This window comes from Phyllostomus discolor, chromosome 3 (genome assembly GCF_004126475.2).
Source record: "Phyllostomus discolor isolate MPI-MPIP mPhyDis1 chromosome 3, mPhyDis1.pri.v3, whole genome shotgun sequence".
In the NCBI taxonomy this organism is placed as follows: domain Eukaryota; kingdom Metazoa; phylum Chordata; class Mammalia; order Chiroptera; family Phyllostomidae; genus Phyllostomus; species Phyllostomus discolor.
In genome coordinates this window covers 127,597,322-127,614,064 of record NC_040905.2, presented here as the reverse complement: position 1 = coordinate 127,614,064, position 16,743 = coordinate 127,597,322, and the positions used below count along the sequence as shown (strand labels likewise).

The following is a 16,743-nucleotide window of genomic DNA, read 5'->3' as shown; positions in this document are numbered from 1 at the left end:
CAAAGTGCGAGTAGAGGGAGCATTCCTGAACATAATAAAGGCCATATGTGTGAGACCTACAGCCAACATCATATTCAATGGGCAAAAACTAAAATTTTTTCCACTAAGATGAGGAACAAGACAAGGCTGTGCACTTTCACCAGTTCTATTCAACATAGTATTGGAAATTTTAGCAAAAGCAATCAGAAAAGAAAAGGAAATAAACAGCATCCAAATCAGAAAGTGGGAAACAAGACTGTCGTTGTTTGCAGGTGACATGATAATGTACCTAGAAAGTCTTACAGACTCTGTCAAAAAACTGCTTGACCTAATCAATGAATTAGGCAAAACTGCAGAATACAAAGTCAATATCCAGAAATCAAAGGCATTTTTGTATACCAACAATGAAACAGCAGAAGCAGAAATCAGGAAAAAAAATCCCATTCGATATAGCAAAAAGAAAAATAAATTACCTAGGAATAAACCTAACCAAGGAGGTAAAAGACCTATACTCAGAAATCTACACAACACTGAAGAAAGAAATCAAGGGAGACAGAAACAAATGGAAATATATACTGTGTTCATGTATTGGAAGAATTAACATCATCAAAATGTCCATACTACCCAAAGCAATTTACAGATTCAATACAATAATTATTAAAGTGTCAGTGGCTTATTTCACAAGCATAGAACAAACACTTCAAAAATTTATATGGAATTATAAACGACCCTGAATAGCTGCTGCAATTTGGAGAAAGAAGAGCAAAGTAGGAGGGGTCACAATACCTGATACCAAACTGTATTATAAGGTCATAGTAATCAAAACAGCCTGGTACTGGCATAAAAACAGGCACATAGATCAACAGAACAGAATAGAAAGCCCAGAAATAAACCCAAGTCTCTATGCTCAATTAATATTCAACAAAGTGAGGAAGTAGCAACATAAAATGGAGTAAAAACAGCCTCTTCAACAAATGGTTTTGTGAGAGCTGGACAGCTACATGTAAAAAAATGAAACTTCAGCACCAACTTACACCATACACAAAAATAAATTCCATGTGGATAAAAGATTTAAATATAAGTCATGACATCATTAAAGTCCCAGAGGAGAACACAGGCAGGAAAATCTCAGATATTTAATGCAGCAACATTTTTACTGATATGTCCCCTAGCGCACAGGACATAAAGGAAAGAATAAACAAATGGGACCTCATCAAAATAAAAAGCTTCTGCACAGCTAAAGAAAACAGTATTAAAATAAAAAGAAAAACAACTGTATGGGCAAACATTTGCCAATGATACCTCAGACAAGGGTTTAATCTCCAAAAAATATAAAGAACACACAAGACTCCACTGTAAGAAGACAAACAACTGAATTAAAAAATGGGCAAAGGACTTGAACAGACACTTCTCCAAGGAGGACATTCAGAGGATCCAGAGACACATGAAAAGATGCTCAGTATCGCTAGCTATCAGAAAGATGCAAATTAAAACCACAATGAGATACCACTTTACACCAGTCAGAATAGCCATCATAAACAAATCAACAAACAACAAGTGTTGGAGAGGTTGTGGAGAAAAAGGATCCCTAGTGCACTGTTTGGTGGGATTGCAGACTGGTACAACCACTATGGAAAACAGTATGAAAATTTTCTCAGAAAACTCAAAATGGATCTGCCTTTTGACCCAGCAATTCCACTGCTAGGATTATATCCTAAGCACCCTGAAACACCAATCCAAAAGAACATATGCACCCCAATGTTCATAGCAGCACAATTTACAATAGCCAAGTTCTGGAAGCAACCTAGGTGCCCATCAGAAAATGAATGGATCAAAAATCAATGGTACATACACAATGAAATTCTATGCAACAGAAAGAAAGAAGGAGCTCCTACCCTTTGTGACAGCATGGATGTAACTGGAAAGCATTATGCTAAGTGAAATAAGCAAAGTGGTGAAAAACAAATATCATATGATCTCACCTTTAACAGGAATGTAATCAACAAAACAAAGAAACAAGCAAAATATAACCAAAGACACTAAAATTGAGAACAGGTTGATAGTGATCAGAGGGGAGAGGGGAAGGAATTTCAGGGGAAGGGTGGGAAGGTTTTGAAGGAACTGGTATGAAGGGCACATGGGCAATAACAAGGGGGTTGGAGTTGGGTGGCAGGTGGGGAGGGCGGGGTGGTGGGCTGGGATGGGGGTAAATGGCAGAAAACTGTACTGGAAAAACAATTAAAATGTAAAAAAAGTAAAAAATAAAAACAGACCTGCTGTCCCTTTCAGTATTTATAAAATCTTTTTCCTCAGCCATTTTAGAGGAAAGATTTTAAAAGGCTTACTAGAAAAACACAGAAACTGTGTAAGACATGCAAAACTCTAAGAATTATGGAAACTGGTTTCCAAATAAGTTTCTTAACTCATCCATGGTAGATGGGGTTATAGAAGGCTTGTGAAGCTGTGAAGTCTTTGTTCCGGTCATCTCCCAGCAGTAAAAGTTTAATTTACCAATAGGATCTCATAGTTGATTTTGTTTGACATGTTGGGATTTTGTATGAGATGTCATTTTAAAGATTTTTTTTATCTAAAGATGTTTTAAATCTGCAATATTAGAGATTTTTAACGTGTAGAGGAAATTGCATACTGTCAGAAATGGGAAAAGGAATCAGGAGAAATGAAAGGAGCTTTGAAAGTAAATTATAAGAAGTAATAGGTTAACAGCAGTTGGAAACAGTATTGACATGTGCATTAAATTTCACATGCAGGTTTTAGAAGTGTTTATTTCACATTCTGTTTTGTTTTCAACTTGCTCTTAGGCTCCCGCTTACCATCTTATCTTGGAAGGAATTCTGATACTCTGGATAATCAGACTTCTTTTCTCTAAAACTTACAAACTGCAAGAACGATCTGATCTTACAGTCAAGGTAAGAAATTAAAGCCCAGTGTTATTTGGTGTGTGATGATAGTTGCTCCATCTTCAAAAAACCACTTGTAGTGGCCAACTATGTGCTCAAATGTTTTCTGGAATGTAAAGAAATCAAGGGGAATGAAACACAGTGTAGGAAGAATATGGGAAAGCCAGGATGAAGTACCTACCCAGAGGAGTTCCATGCCACAACTTCTCTGCTTTGCTAGGGGCAAACTGCAGTCTCACAAGTAGGTGATAAAAGAGAAGCATGGGCAACTACTGGATTTCCAATGTCCAAGTGCAAGATTTTATATGAGTTGCTTGAGAAAAGCCCCACTCTTTCTGAAGTCTGAGTGAGTTTTCCCTGTAGTAAGACTCCTTCCCAGCCCACAGCCCTCACCTCCCCACCCCAAGCCAGGTGAACCTTAGGAATTAGAAGTGCCCAGAGCATCGATGGCACTGCCCACTGCCATCCATTAGTGTGCAGGACGATGTAGGAGCACTTAGTGGCCACCTCAGTGGGAGAGAGGAAGAACAATTTTGACTGCAGCATAGTTTCTGTCACTGAGGTTGTTGTGCCAGGTACTTAGGGAGGCAGGGATTGTGAGACATGTTTTCCTGAAAAAATCTCTAAAATGTTGGTTCACAGGGCAGTATTGGGTTACAACAGAAAGATGAAGCAGTGGGCTTTTCTTTACTTCCTGGAGCATTCACAGAAGGAAATGCAAGTGGAATCACCACAGCCTTATACGATTGCTTCCCTGGTTTCTCTTCTGCTGCTGCTGTCCTGATCATTAATGTTAATCATGAAACCGTCAGGCACTGTCTCCTAGAGAACATGCAGTGTGTGGTTCTGAGGGCAGAAAATTTTGGCAACCCGGGTAAAGCAGAAGAAAGAGGCATCTCATTGCATGATTTCTTATAACCTTTAGTATGCTGGTGCATATTTGACCTCTGTTTGGAGGAATGCCCTAAACTTGACCACAGTTCTCTCCCTCTCCCCCTGCTCCTTTTAACGAATACTTTATGGAATTATCTTGCCACGGAACAAATACTATTTCTGTAGCATTGTAGTAAGGCTGAGCCCTCCAAGTCAGAAATCCTGCGTATACTTTTCCCTTGGTGTTTAGGAATTTTTTGAGGATAATTGTGTGACCATGACACAAATAAGTCCAAATGTTCTTAGTTTTCATTTAAGCATATCAGTCCACACATATATACATTTTCAAAAGAGTGCTATGTAAACCTACTTTAGAGTGATCCTCTGAAAGGAAACTTTGCTAGAACAGGAGTTAGTAATCACTGATACCTTACCCTAACCGCAGTGGAAGAAAAAGGAACTGTGAGTGTTGTGAGTGGGAAGTGCCCTTCTGTTAGATAGGTCTACAGAAGCTCCTCAACAGGAGGGCATCCTGAGTGGATTCTAACATGTGTCTTCATGGTAGCAGTGCCCAGTGTGCATTTACTCCATGTACTCCAGGCTTGTTCGGGCTGCTGTCCTCTTCCATGAGGTCATTGGCAGAAACACATGAGAAATTTAGTGGTTGATTTATTCGGCCAGCGTTTTTGAGTGCCTGAAAATCAGGTGACTGTGCCGTTGGTCCTGCTCTGGAGTTGCCCATCAGGAGAAGAATGCACAAAAGCATTTATCAGAAGTATGAGGATAGATTTCAATGTTTCTGGTTATATTTTGCTTGCTTGCTTGTTTTGTTGATTAGGTTCCATTTAGGGGTGAGGTCACAATGTATTTGTAATTAAGAACAAACTGACAATGACCAGAGGGGAGGTGGGAGGGGATAATGGGAAAGGGGGGGAGGGTTTTCAGGGACATCTATAAAGGACACATAGGCAAAACCAAAGAGGGGTAAGATCAAGGGTGGGAAGTGGGGATGGCTAGGGTTGGAGAGAGCGGGGGCAGTAAAATGGAGACAACTGTATTTGAACAACAATAAAAAAAGGTAAAAAATAAAAAAGCATGAGACTAGAACTCTTAAGAGATGATCTGTTTGCGAGGCAAGAACTGCTGTGGCCATCATGTTAATTTAGGTGCCTCACCTCATCCTGCACCTCCAGACTACATTTCCAAAATTACCTGTTTTTCTGATACGAGACGGGATAAGAAACTCAAAATAGTCAATATAGTTATAACAGATAAAAGGAATAAAATAGCTTTTTATGAGAACTTCCAAGCCAAATCCCATTGTAGGAATCGTGAGAGGTTTTTTTTTTCCTGTATCTCAGCTACACCTGAATTTCCGTGATGGCTTGTAGAAATAGTGCTTTGTGACCTGGTTGATCCCTTCTCATAGTGGTCACCTCCATAAGCACTTCGGGTGTGGCTTCCTGTGTTGTCTTGGAATAGAGGCTGAGCTGACTTACCAGAAATCATGCTTCTCACCTTTGTATTGTAGACTTTCTTTTTGTTTTACAATTTATAAGGTGTACTTCATACTTCTCACAGTGAAAAAAATTCTGACCTAGCAATAAAATTTCTTAACTTTTCCAGTCACCCGAAAAACTACATGGAAAAGAGCCTTTAGCCTGTGGTAAGAGGTGAGGAGGGTAAGTGTCCAAAACTCAGAAGTGATTCTGTTTCATTTCTAGCCACAACTACACCTGTTTCTCACAGTGTGTTCATTATGACTGTTCCACTACAACAATTTACATGCTGCTGGGGTCACTGTCCAGTGACTAGCATTGTGCTGTGTTGTAACACCTTTTCTCCCGTAGGAAAAGGAAGAATTGATTGAAGAGTGGCAACCAGAACCTCTTGTTCCTCCTATATCAAAAGACCATCCTGCTCTCAACTACAACATCGTTTCAGGGTAAATCACTTTGCTGCTCAAAGGACTTGTACTCAGTTTCCTGTGGTTAAATTGCCCAAGTGAACAGTGGTTTCATGGTGTTCCTTTTCTACCTGAAATATAAGCTTTAGATATTTCTGCAGGTCAGAAACTGTCTGCTTCAGTTTCCAATATAAAAATTTCTTTTAGGAATTGTGTGGGCATTTTAAAAACGATTTTATTTATTTATTTTTGGAGAGAAGAGAAGGGAGAGACAATGAGAGGGAGAGACACATCAGTGTGTGTGGTTGCCTCTCATGCACCCCCCACTGGGGATGCCTGTCGTCATGAAAATATTTAGTATTTTGTTTAAAATCATGACGCAGGGTAATGCTCCTGATTGTGTCCTTCTGCTTTGATGTAAGAGAGGCTTGTATTCTTCACTTCCGTGGATTCTTTGATCTTACAAAAATTTTGCATGTTCTGAAATCAGACTTAACCAACCATTAATCTTGTGTAAGAAATCCTTCCCTACCCCAAAGGTCTGATTTGCCTGTTTTCCATGTGATGGTCACTTGTCCCAGCATTATTAGCTGAATGGTTCATTTTTTACCTATTGATTAGAAATTCCCCTTCCTTTGTGTACCAAGAACCCTTATAAAAGGTCTGCTTCTCTCTTTGTTTCTGTTCTTTAGGTGCCCTTGTCTCTCCCTGTTCCAGAACCTCACTCTTACAAATGACACAGCTTGAGAGTAGGCCTTGACAAGAGTGAGCCCTTCTGCTCTTGAGAATAGTCTAGACTTAGTCTTGACTCTGTTCTTCACTGTGAGTTTAGGTTCAGTTGATCAAGTAGGACCAAAAAGTGGGTTTAGATTTGTGACTAGCAGTGCATTAATGAATCTCATCACCCTGTACCTGGGCTGTCACCTGTATACTTAGGTCGTTTATGTCACACAGTAAAGTTACATGACTTTCTTCATAAAGACTTGGCTGCTTATCTTTTTTGTTTCTACTTTCATTTTGAAATAATTGTGGATTCACATGCAATTGTAAGAAATGATACAGAGATCCTTCTTAAGTTTTCCCCAAGGATAATGTTTTGCACAACCATAGTACAATATCACAACCAGGAAACTGATGTCGTATCTTCTAACGGACTCGTCCCTAGGTTCCAGAGTTTTACTTTCTGTCATGAGAAGCAACCTTTCCTTCTGTTCCTGTGTTATTTCACTGGCCGGGGCACCTCCCGTGCAGTGTTGAATAAGAGTGGTAACAAGAACCTCGGTGTCCCTGGCAGTTTATAAGAGATAACCTGTATCAAGTTATGGGCCTGCCATTCTCTTCCTGGTTTGCAAAGGGAACGTTTTGGTTTTCTAATCAGAATATTAAAGTTTATCAAATTTGTTTCTGTGTCTATTGAAAGACTCATGGTTTTTCTCCTCCAATCAGTTACCATGTTAAATTACACTGATTGGTTTGGTTTTTTTTTTGTTTGTTTGTTTTTAAGATTTTATTTATTTTTAGAGAGGGAAGGGAGGGAGAAAGAGAGAGAGAGAGAGAGAGAGAGAGATACAGAGATACATCAATGTGTGTTTGCTGGGGGCCGTGGCCTGCAACCCAGGCATGTGCCCTGACTGGGAATCGAACCTGCGATGCTTTGGTTCACAGCCCGCGCTCAATCCACTGAGCTATGCCAGCCAGGGCACTGATTGGTTTTTAAATTGGTTATGCCTATACATAAATTCTTATTAGAGAAACTGCAGTCCCCGGAGCCTCCCATCCTCACCCCCGATTCCCACTCTGTGGAAGTAATTCCTTTCTGTTTCTTGCGCTCTTTTTCCCCCCCTGCTATTTGCTTCTGTTTTTCTAAGGAACTCGCTTATGCTGTTATTTCCTGAATTTTTTTTTCTTTCGGGCCACAGTAGCCCCTCTAGTGCCTTAGTGTGGACTAGAAAAGCCCCTTCTCCTCTGGCAAACACAGCAGCCTGCTGTGGACCTTGGCTGCACAACCACCTGCAGCCACGCTGTTCATCCTTTCTCCCAACAGAGTTCTGTGTTTGCATCATGTGTTCTTAGATTATTTCATGCTTACATTTTTATGGCTGCATTAATATCATTCATTAGTTAAGGTTGGCATTTATTTTTTCAATATGCAGACTATTTTAATTACATTGTCTTTCTTGTTGTCATTTCTGTTTGCCCACTTGCTTGCTCGGTTTTACATATTAGCCTACTTCATCCCATTGTCTTCCTCCAGAGTTATTTCTTGGGTCCATTTTCATTTTTCTTCCTGGAACCGTTGTCTTCTTGCTCCAGTCCTGACTGGGTGCTACATAGAGCTGCTGCCCAGGGTGGCCCTGGGATCTCAACCTCTGCTTTAGCTCAGGAGTCCCTTTGTCTCTTTCCTGCATTGGGAGTGTCCTCTGTCTGAGTTTACTCCTGTGTATGAGTAGAGTAAAGGCAGACTCCTGAGGAAGGCTATGGAAGGAAAAATTTTTGAAGCCTTATACATCTTAAAATTGCTTTTCATTTAACCTTTTACACTAGAGTGATTGCTTTATCTGTTTTCATCACTCTCTTAGACACGCTCTAAATGCCTGGTGAACTTACACACATTTTTCCCAATATGCAGAATAGTTTCATTGTAATCATCAGCATAATGTAAATAGTGTGCAAGAAAAACCAAACAAATGATGTTTTGTTGATATTGATAAACTTAGAGTTACTCTTCAATTTATGAAGTACCTCTTTACATTCAATACTGGGTTAACACAAGAATAAGTGAGTTTACTTAACTTGGATGGATTTTTTCCCTTTAAAGAACAGTCTTGTGGAAATATAACCCATATACCATAATAGTGACCCTGTTAAGGCACCCAGTTAGGTGACTTTTTAGTATATTCACAGAGCTGTGCAACCATTGCCACCGTCCAATTCCAGAATACTTTCATCAACCCCAAAAGAAACCACACACCCATTAGCAGTCACTCTCCCTTCCCCCCACTCCCCAGCCCCTGGCAGCTGTTTATTTACTTCCTCTGTGGATTTGCCTGTTTTGGATGTTTTGTATAAAAGGAGTCATATCTGTAGTACTTGGCCTTTTGTGTCTGCCTTCTTAGCCTAATATTTTTTGTGTGTCTTTCCCTTAGCCTAATATTTTCAAGGTCCATTCATATCGGACCTTGTGTCCCACATGTGTCAGTATTTCATTCATCCTGATGGATGAATGATACTCCACTCTGTGGGTAGATCACTTACTGTTTGCACATTCATCAGCTGATGGATGTTTGTGTTGTTTCCACTTGGGAGTACATGAAAAAGGAAAAAATACATTGGCATATATATCACTCCTATGAATATTTGTGTTCACATTACTGTGTGGACACATGTTTTCATTTCTCTTGAAAATTTACCTAAGAGTAGTGGAATTGTGAGTCATATAGTAACTCACTTTGAGGAATCACCAAACTGTTTTCCTAACTGCCTGAATCATTTTACATCCTACAGGCAATGAATGAGAACTCTAATATCTCCATGTCCTGGCCAGCACTTTTTGATTATCGCCATCCTAGTAAGTAGGAAGTGGCATCTCATTGTGGTTTTGATTTCACTTCCCAAATGGCTAGTGAATTGAACATCTTTTTATGTGCTTATTGGCCACTTGTATATCTTCTTTGGTGAACGGTCAATACTTAAAAGATTTTGCCTATTTAAATTTGGTTATTTGTCTTTTAATTGAGTGGTAAGATTTCTTTATATATTTTGGATAGTAGGCCCTTGTCAAATATATGACTTGTAAATATTTTCTCCCATCGTGTGAGTTTTTGTATCTTTTTTCCTCCCAGTGTACTTTGAGACACAAATGTTTTAAATTTATTTAAGATGTAAAGTTTTTTGTTGTTGATTGATTTGAGAGAGAAAAGAAGAAAGGGAGAGACTCATCAATTTGTTGTTCCACTTATTTTGCATTCATTGGTTGATTCTTGTATGTGCCCGGGTTTTGGACCTGCAACTTTCACGTGTTGGGATGATGCTCTAACCGACTGAGCAACCTGGCCAGGGCCACATCTTTTTAATTTTAATGAAGTCCAACTTATCTATTTTTATGTTTGTTGCTGTGCTTTTGTATTATATCTAAACATCTTTGCCCCATCCAAGATTATGAAGATTTACTCTTTTGTTTTCTTTTAAGAGTATATCTTTTTGCTCTCAAATTTAACTCTGATTCACTTTACTTTTTATAGTGCTGTGAGGTGTAATAATGAAGATTCATCTTCATTCTTTTACATCGGTATACCCAGTCCAGGATCATTTGTTGAAAGGACTATGCTTTCCCTGTTGAATTGTCTTGGCTCTCTGTTGAAAATCTATTTTTAAGAATGAGACACTGAAATGCTCATTGGAAGCCCTGTGTAAATGGGCTGGGCTTCCTGGCTGGTCGTGGCATCACTAGAAAAGGACCTGTCTGTTTGTTTGAGGGGACCCCCAACTCAGTATTTTCTGCTTTTCTTCTCTTGATTTTGAGTTTTACCTAAAAGAAATCCTTCAGTATATTGGGGTAGGGGTGGGGCAGTCTTGGGGGTGCCTTTAATCAACCTGGTTTCCAGCCTTTGGGAGCTGAGTTGGAGGACAGACAAGGGCCCAGTGTCCCGATTTTATTATGCAGATTTATACTGATTTCTGTTTCCAGAGTGGCACAGGACCCATCACTGGCCCTTAGGACTTTCAGTTTACATCCAGCCTTTCCAGAGTGCATCTCCCACCTTTCTGTGGAGCCGGAGGGGATCTGAGGAAGTGACTCCTGTTGAAGATTTTGAAGTCATCCCCTTGAGCCCACGCTGCCTGCTCCCTACTGTCACAGGGAGCTTTGCCCCCAACCTGAGAGCATTTTCTGGTTTGCTGCTGGGCTTTTCCCTGCCAGCCTACATTCAGCTTTCTCGCTGATCTCTTTGCCTTACCAAATACAGCCTCTTCATTTACTTTCCAGTTTCCAACTTTTTGTTACTGTCATCTCCTTCTGTGTCCTGCTTCTGATCAAGTTAGACATTTTAGACTTTGTAGGCCTTTTTGTGAGAGCTATCAGAAGTGACCAGAGGTTGAAGTGGGGTTTTGTTGTTGTTGTCGTTGTTGTTGTTGTTAATTTTATTTCATTCTGTCTTGTTTAGCAGGATTCACTGGTAGGTTTTTCTATTAGTAAATAATCCTTACATTCCTAGAATAAACCCTGCTTAAGCATGAATATTTGGTTTTTATACATTGCGGGATTTATTTTGCTAATATTTGGGAGTTTAACATCTGTGTCCAAAGCTGAATTCAGTCTCTTCTTTTTACTTTTCTGTGCTGGTCCAGTTTTGGTAACAAAGATATATTAATCAGTCTTACCATTTTCTTAGCAACAGTGTGTATTTCCTGTGGTATTCCATCGAGCGTAGATTTTTCATCCTGAATTCATTGCCTCCAAAGAGTTTGTAAAGCTAATCAGTTTTCCTTCTTAAGGTTTGCTTACCAATATTTAGTCATTGTCCATTTCTTCTGTTTTCAAATGTACTGGCATGAGTAATTTATAGGTTTATCCTGGGAATGCATTGATAGAATACATGCATAAAACTTTATTATACAGATGGCTATAATGATACATCTGTGGAGTTTGTGTCTCCTTCTTTCTCGCTCAGATTCTCCAGAGGCTTGACTTCTGGTTTAGTGATTTTCTGGTTTATTTTGTACATTTTGAGGCTTTGGAGACACAGGCATTAACCGTCTGCTCAGCTTCACTCTTGTCAGCACCCACATGAGATAGTGCTCATTTGCTTTGTTCTTTGTTTTCTTCGCCCCTGGTGCCCGCTTCCACTCTCGTCCCCCTGTAGTATTTCCTTATGCTTTCCATCATCATTTTGCGTGTTATATATTTTTATGTTATTAAAATGATATATTTCATTTTTATATTGTATGATCGAAACCACATGATTTTAATGTTTTATGAATGGATATTTTTAATTTTGTGCTCTAGGCTGCATTCTGATTTTTACGAGATTTTTACTCAACACATTTTTGTCAACAAATACTGGAGCACCTACTGTGTTTAAGGGATGTGCTGAGTACATTGACTATTATAGCAATAAATAAAAATCTTAGTTTTCTTGGGGCAGACAGACCAAATATGAAATAAATATAATATTAGCTGGTGTTGGGTGGTACGAGGAAATATTGAGCAGGGCGTACAGAGGGGTGGGAGTGCTAGATGGACTTCTTGTCATTTCTTCTCACTGCTGCCTATTTTCTTATATAGAGCCACTGAGTTTTACCTAGCTATTTTTCTCCAGATGGAAAAATGCCATCTTGAGGAGAAAGATGCTATAACTACTCCCGCAATTAATAGTCCCTTGCACACCTGTTTGAGTCCTTCTGGGTTTATATAGCCAGCAACGGGGTAATATATGACCACCTGATTTTCCTGAGGGATTTTTCTTCATCATGATTGCCCTGTGGATGCCCCCCTGAGTTTGTTTATTGGGGTTCCGGTCCCCTCACTGCCTGGGTTGGTTACATTGTTTTATTTTGCGTTTCTCTGATTATGTGAGCCTGTGAACATTATTTCATCTCCTTATTAGCCATTGGGGTTTTGCCCTTCTGCGAATGCCTCTTCATGTCTTTTATATCCTTCTCTTGTCACCAACTTGTCAATTAATTAGCAAGAAACCCTCAAACCGTGCAGATTCTGATCCTTGGTCAGTCTTTGATGTAACACTTGAATGCATTTATTCTCCAATGTACTTTTTCCCCTCTGTTGTAAGATCTCTGAATTGGAAGTGAACCTTACAGCTGCTGTAAATCATTGTCAGCCAGGGGGCATGGTGGTTGGTGGTTTTCCTCACCTGTGTACCAGTGAACTTGGTCACAACTAGGTTCACTGCCAGCACTTCAGCTGAGTTATGTGCCCTGCTGGTGAGGAAATCAGCTGATGGCAGGAGACATGGCCAAACCACTCTGGGCAGATGAACAGAGGCTGCTGTGACTGAGGATTTGAACATCCCTTTGTCAGACTTCTGCTGCCTTGGGATGATGCCGGCCTGTTTTGTAGAAAATGTGGCTCAAATGGCAAAAGATGAAACTAGGAGTTTAGTCCAGTAGGAAAGTTCCAGCATTAAAACGTAGAGAATGGGTGACACCACCTTGTCAGGTAATCTTGGAGCTGGTAGGGGAACGTCCTGCTGAGCCAAGGCCTGGGTGTTAGGTGGCAGGGAGCAGAACGTTGTGTGATTGTCCATGGTGTCTGTGACTTAGCAGAGGAGAGCACAGCGTTGGAACTTGGGTCAGAAGTGTCTTGGCTGATTTAATTGCTTATAAGTACAAAAGATTATAACAAAAACCTCTCTCTAAGAGTGCCCAGTGGATCTTTTCATTCAATATAATCTATGAAATTCTAGATGACAAGAAAACATTGTGACCTGACCTTTTAGTCGATAGTGTTTTCTTCCTTAATGGTAGGTAATAATACAGTTGGTGCTTTCTTAGATTTCGTGAGATTCAATACAACAAGTCTCTCTGTTACCCATCTGTTTACTATGTCTTTGGTGTTCTCATTAAGCCAAAATTCTTAATTTTGACATGATCAGATTCATTCATCTTGGCCTTGTGGTTTGTGTGTTTTCAGAGTTGTTTAAGAGAACATTTCCTACTCCCAAGGTCACAAAAACATTTTTCCTACATTTTACTTTATTGCCTTACCAAAATATCCTTTTGGTTTGTAACATGTCTGGAATTTACCTTTTGTTCGTGGTTATACAACTTTATTTTTCTCCATCGAGAAATATCTGTGCGTAATGTAGTTGTTTGTGGGACAGATGCTATTATCTGCCAGTTCCTTGTGTATATACACCATTCTCTTGAGTTCTAGATTCTCTCTTTGGTCTGGTTGTCTATTCTCACAGCAGCACCAAACGATATTAATGGGGTCGGTAATATTTGTTTCTTTCTGGTAAAGCACCATTCTTTCTAAGGTCACATAGCCTTTTGGGAAGCTTTATTCATCCATGTAATTTCTGGCTGTCACTAGTGAGGTGGTTGTTTTGGTTGGGAAGGGTTTTACAATATTTTTGCTCCTTCCCATTTTCTGAGGCCTTGATTGCGGAGGTGTCTTTTTAGTTTGGTTTTATTTGCTTGTGCAAGGTGACCTTGAAGGGTGTTATGCTCCAGGCTGTGTCGGGTACATACCCACATGGAGCACAGATCTGAGCCTTCCATTTCTCACTGGAAACTGTTTTCCTTTTCTTTGTCCCAAGTACTGGGCAAAAATGAGATCCCGGCATCCCTGTGTCGTGCTGCCTCTTGACTATGGTCAGGGACTTCTGGCTGTGTGTATTCACAATAGTTTGATTTCTCTGTGTGTTGCAGTTTTTGGTGAATGGCCTCAACTTGCTCAGCAGCAACCATTACTACAGGTTTGTCTATGTAGGTGTTTTGTTTCTTTTTTTTTTTTAGTTTATTATTTATTTTTAGAGAGAGGAGAAGGGAAGGACAAAGAGAGGGAGAGAAACATCAATTTGTGGTTGCCTCTCACGCACCCCTTATGGGGGGACCTGGCCCACAACCCAGACCTGTGCCCTGACTGGGAATTGAACCGGCAACCCTTTGGTTGGTTCGCAGCCCGTGCTCAATCCACTGAGCTATACCGGCTGGGGCAGGATGCGAGCCGGGGCAGGTGTTTTGTTTCTTAATCTTTTTGTGAGTTCCAGAACCTCCACACCAGAGAGGACTCGGGAAACTTTAAGAAGCCCTGAGAAGGATGAATCACAGTGTGTGAAAAGAGAAGAGATGAAACCATAGGGCAGAAGGAAGAAAATATTCAGAGAGCCTCTCTTTGGGCCAGGCCCATTTATAATGGAAATTACCTTGAGAAAAAGTTCTCTCCCCACTTTATAGATGAGGAAACTGAGGCTCACAAAGCTCAGGTAACTTACACAAGTTTCTGAAGTCATCAGTAGCCTCAACGCCAATGGGATGTCTGACTGATTCTACAACCCATGTTCTTTTCACCAAGTCATCTTGCCTTTTGTGAATTTGTATCTGCTTTTCGGACTTTACTTGAACTTGCTGTTCATTTCCTTCTCTGGTTTTCCAGCATCTTTTTTTTTTTCCTCATAGAAAATCAGTTCTTTTTAAACATACTGATGAGAGCAGTTCCTCAGTCTTTTCTGGCCACAGTGCATTTTCGAGAACAGCCCAGCTTTACGACCAGTGCAAATGTGTAACTGGAGTAAGTTGCGGGCACAGTCCTTTTCCTTGCGCTGGGCTGTGCTTTCTGATAAGCGCAGTCCATCCTATTCTTCTGGTTGCCTTTAGTTAAAATAGCCTGGCTGTGTCAGAGTCAACTGGTCTTACCACGCTGTCATTGCTCGTGACCCATAGCTTGGCCCTGTATTTCTGAAGTGTGGCCACAGCCAGTGTTCATCAGCCAAGGACGTGGACTGTCTGTTGGGACGCCACCTGCTGTGCCAGGCATACTCAGGTGCGTGCACCTGTGGAGTTGGCCACTCTATTTCCTGTAAAAAAGTTTTTAGGGGGTGCAGGGAAGAATTTCTGGTGAATAGTATTTCAGCATTAACTTTAGCAATTGAGTACATGTCCCACTTACTCTTTTTAGTGGCTCTTAAACCACAACACCGTAAGATTGTAACTTGCTCTGCCTATTCCTGCCTTTGAACTTGGTCTTTTTGTATTTTCTCCATAGTTATCTTATCCCAGAATTTTTCTGAGGTACTTTATTTAGCTATTCTTTCTTAAGTGAATTTTAAAATCAAAACAAATATTTTCCCTCTACCCGTTTTGGAATTCTAGCACACTTCTTAATTTAAGTGTACAGGGTAGCCTATTAGGAATAAAATTACTGGCTGAGTATTTGATTTTTAATATGCCCATGTCTGATTTTACTTTTTAAAAATAAGAAGTAAAAGTTAGGTGACCAGTATGCAAATAGGGCAGAATAACCACACTTCCATGTCCTGTCTGCTGCCAGGGGCTAATGTGATAGCATGTATGCTGAAACATAAATGTCAGCTGAAGTAAACCATTCTCATTTGTTTTCCCCAGCCCTCCAAGTCACAAAATTGTGGTGAATGGAAAAGAATGCATCAACTTTGCCTCATTTAATTTTCTTGGTTTGTTGGACAACCCTAGGGTCAAGGTAAGTAGTACCTATGGTGAAGTGAGCATAAAATCAAAGACAAATGCAGAACATGAAAAAGGGCTCTGCGAGTGTCTGCCATTACTCCTTTCTGGAAGAGCTGTGACCTGGATTTCCACAAAGGGTGGCAGGAGTGTCTGCTGTGGCTTGGTGTTGTAGGAGGCAGACCTGGTGACCATCAGAGATGTGTGTGGGAAATTGCTTCATCTCCTATTGGAACTGTCGGCCAGTAAATATTTTTGAGAACAGACTTATGTCCACAAATGCCAAAAAGTGTAAAAGCATTACATTAACCAGGATTTGATAATTGAGTTAGTAGAACATCTCCATGTTTTAAGTTATATCCCTAAATCTCTATGTCAGTCTTTTCTTTATGTCCTGTTGTTAGGATGTCATGGTTCCATGAAAGGAAAGAAAATGGAGGGAGTAGTTAAATGGGTTAAAAAATAAGAATTGCCAGCTTTTAACTCCTACTTTCTTTTCTTCCTGAAAGGCAGCAGCTTTGGCATCTCTAAAGAAGTATGGTGTGGGGACGTGCGGACCTAGAGGATTTTATGGCACATTTGGTATGTTTCTGTTGCGTTTCTCAGACTACTGCTTTCAAGAATTGAGATGCCATTTGACTTCCAAATTCCTTGGAAATGATATCCTTAATTAGTTGTAGCATTAAGCTGGTGCTATTGCTTACCCTACTTTCTAGAACATTGTGTGTTTGGAACGTGTGATGGGGCATTGGATGTCATTTGTGGAGAAGACCCGTAGTTACATTATCTGTGTAGAGGTCTTAGTTCAAAGCCTGAGCTGTTGTTCCACGTCCCCCTAGAGGCAGTGATGTGAGGAGACAGTTTGTGTCTGTGGGATGTGACAGTTGTAAAGGGAAGGGTCCTGTG

The 16,743-nt window shown here is 40.3% G+C and overlaps 1 protein-coding gene across 1 annotated transcript; it reads left to right on the top strand.

The window, feature by feature from the left end:
- Positions 1-2,116: 2,116 nt before the first annotated feature.
- Positions 2,117-16,526, top strand: LOC114512542 (serine palmitoyltransferase 1-like). The gene is made up of 5 exons (XM_028531460.1): positions 2,117-2,152; positions 2,799-2,906; positions 5,621-5,715; positions 15,760-15,853; positions 16,347-16,526. Exons 1-5 carry the CDS (start codon positions 2,117-2,119, stop codon positions 16,509-16,511), a joined length of 498 nt encoding a protein of 165 aa, XP_028387261.1. The 3' UTR covers positions 16,512-16,526.
- Positions 16,527-16,743: the final 217 nt, after the last annotated feature.

What these genes read in the sequence shown, in the direction of transcription:
- LOC114512542 (XM_028531460.1), top strand. Translation starts at nt 2,117, where the DNA reads ATGGGCAATAACAAGGGGGTTGGAGTTGGGTGGCAG. An exon ending in GATCTGATCTTACAGTCAAG is followed by an intron (nt 2,907 to 5,620) that starts GTAAGAAATTAA and finishes TTTCTCCCGTAG; the next exon opens with GAAAAGGAAGAATTGATTGA. An exon ending in AACTACAACATCGTTTCAGG is followed by an intron (nt 5,716 to 15,759) that starts GTAAATCACTTT and finishes TGTTTTCCCCAG; the next exon opens with CCCTCCAAGTCACAAAATTG.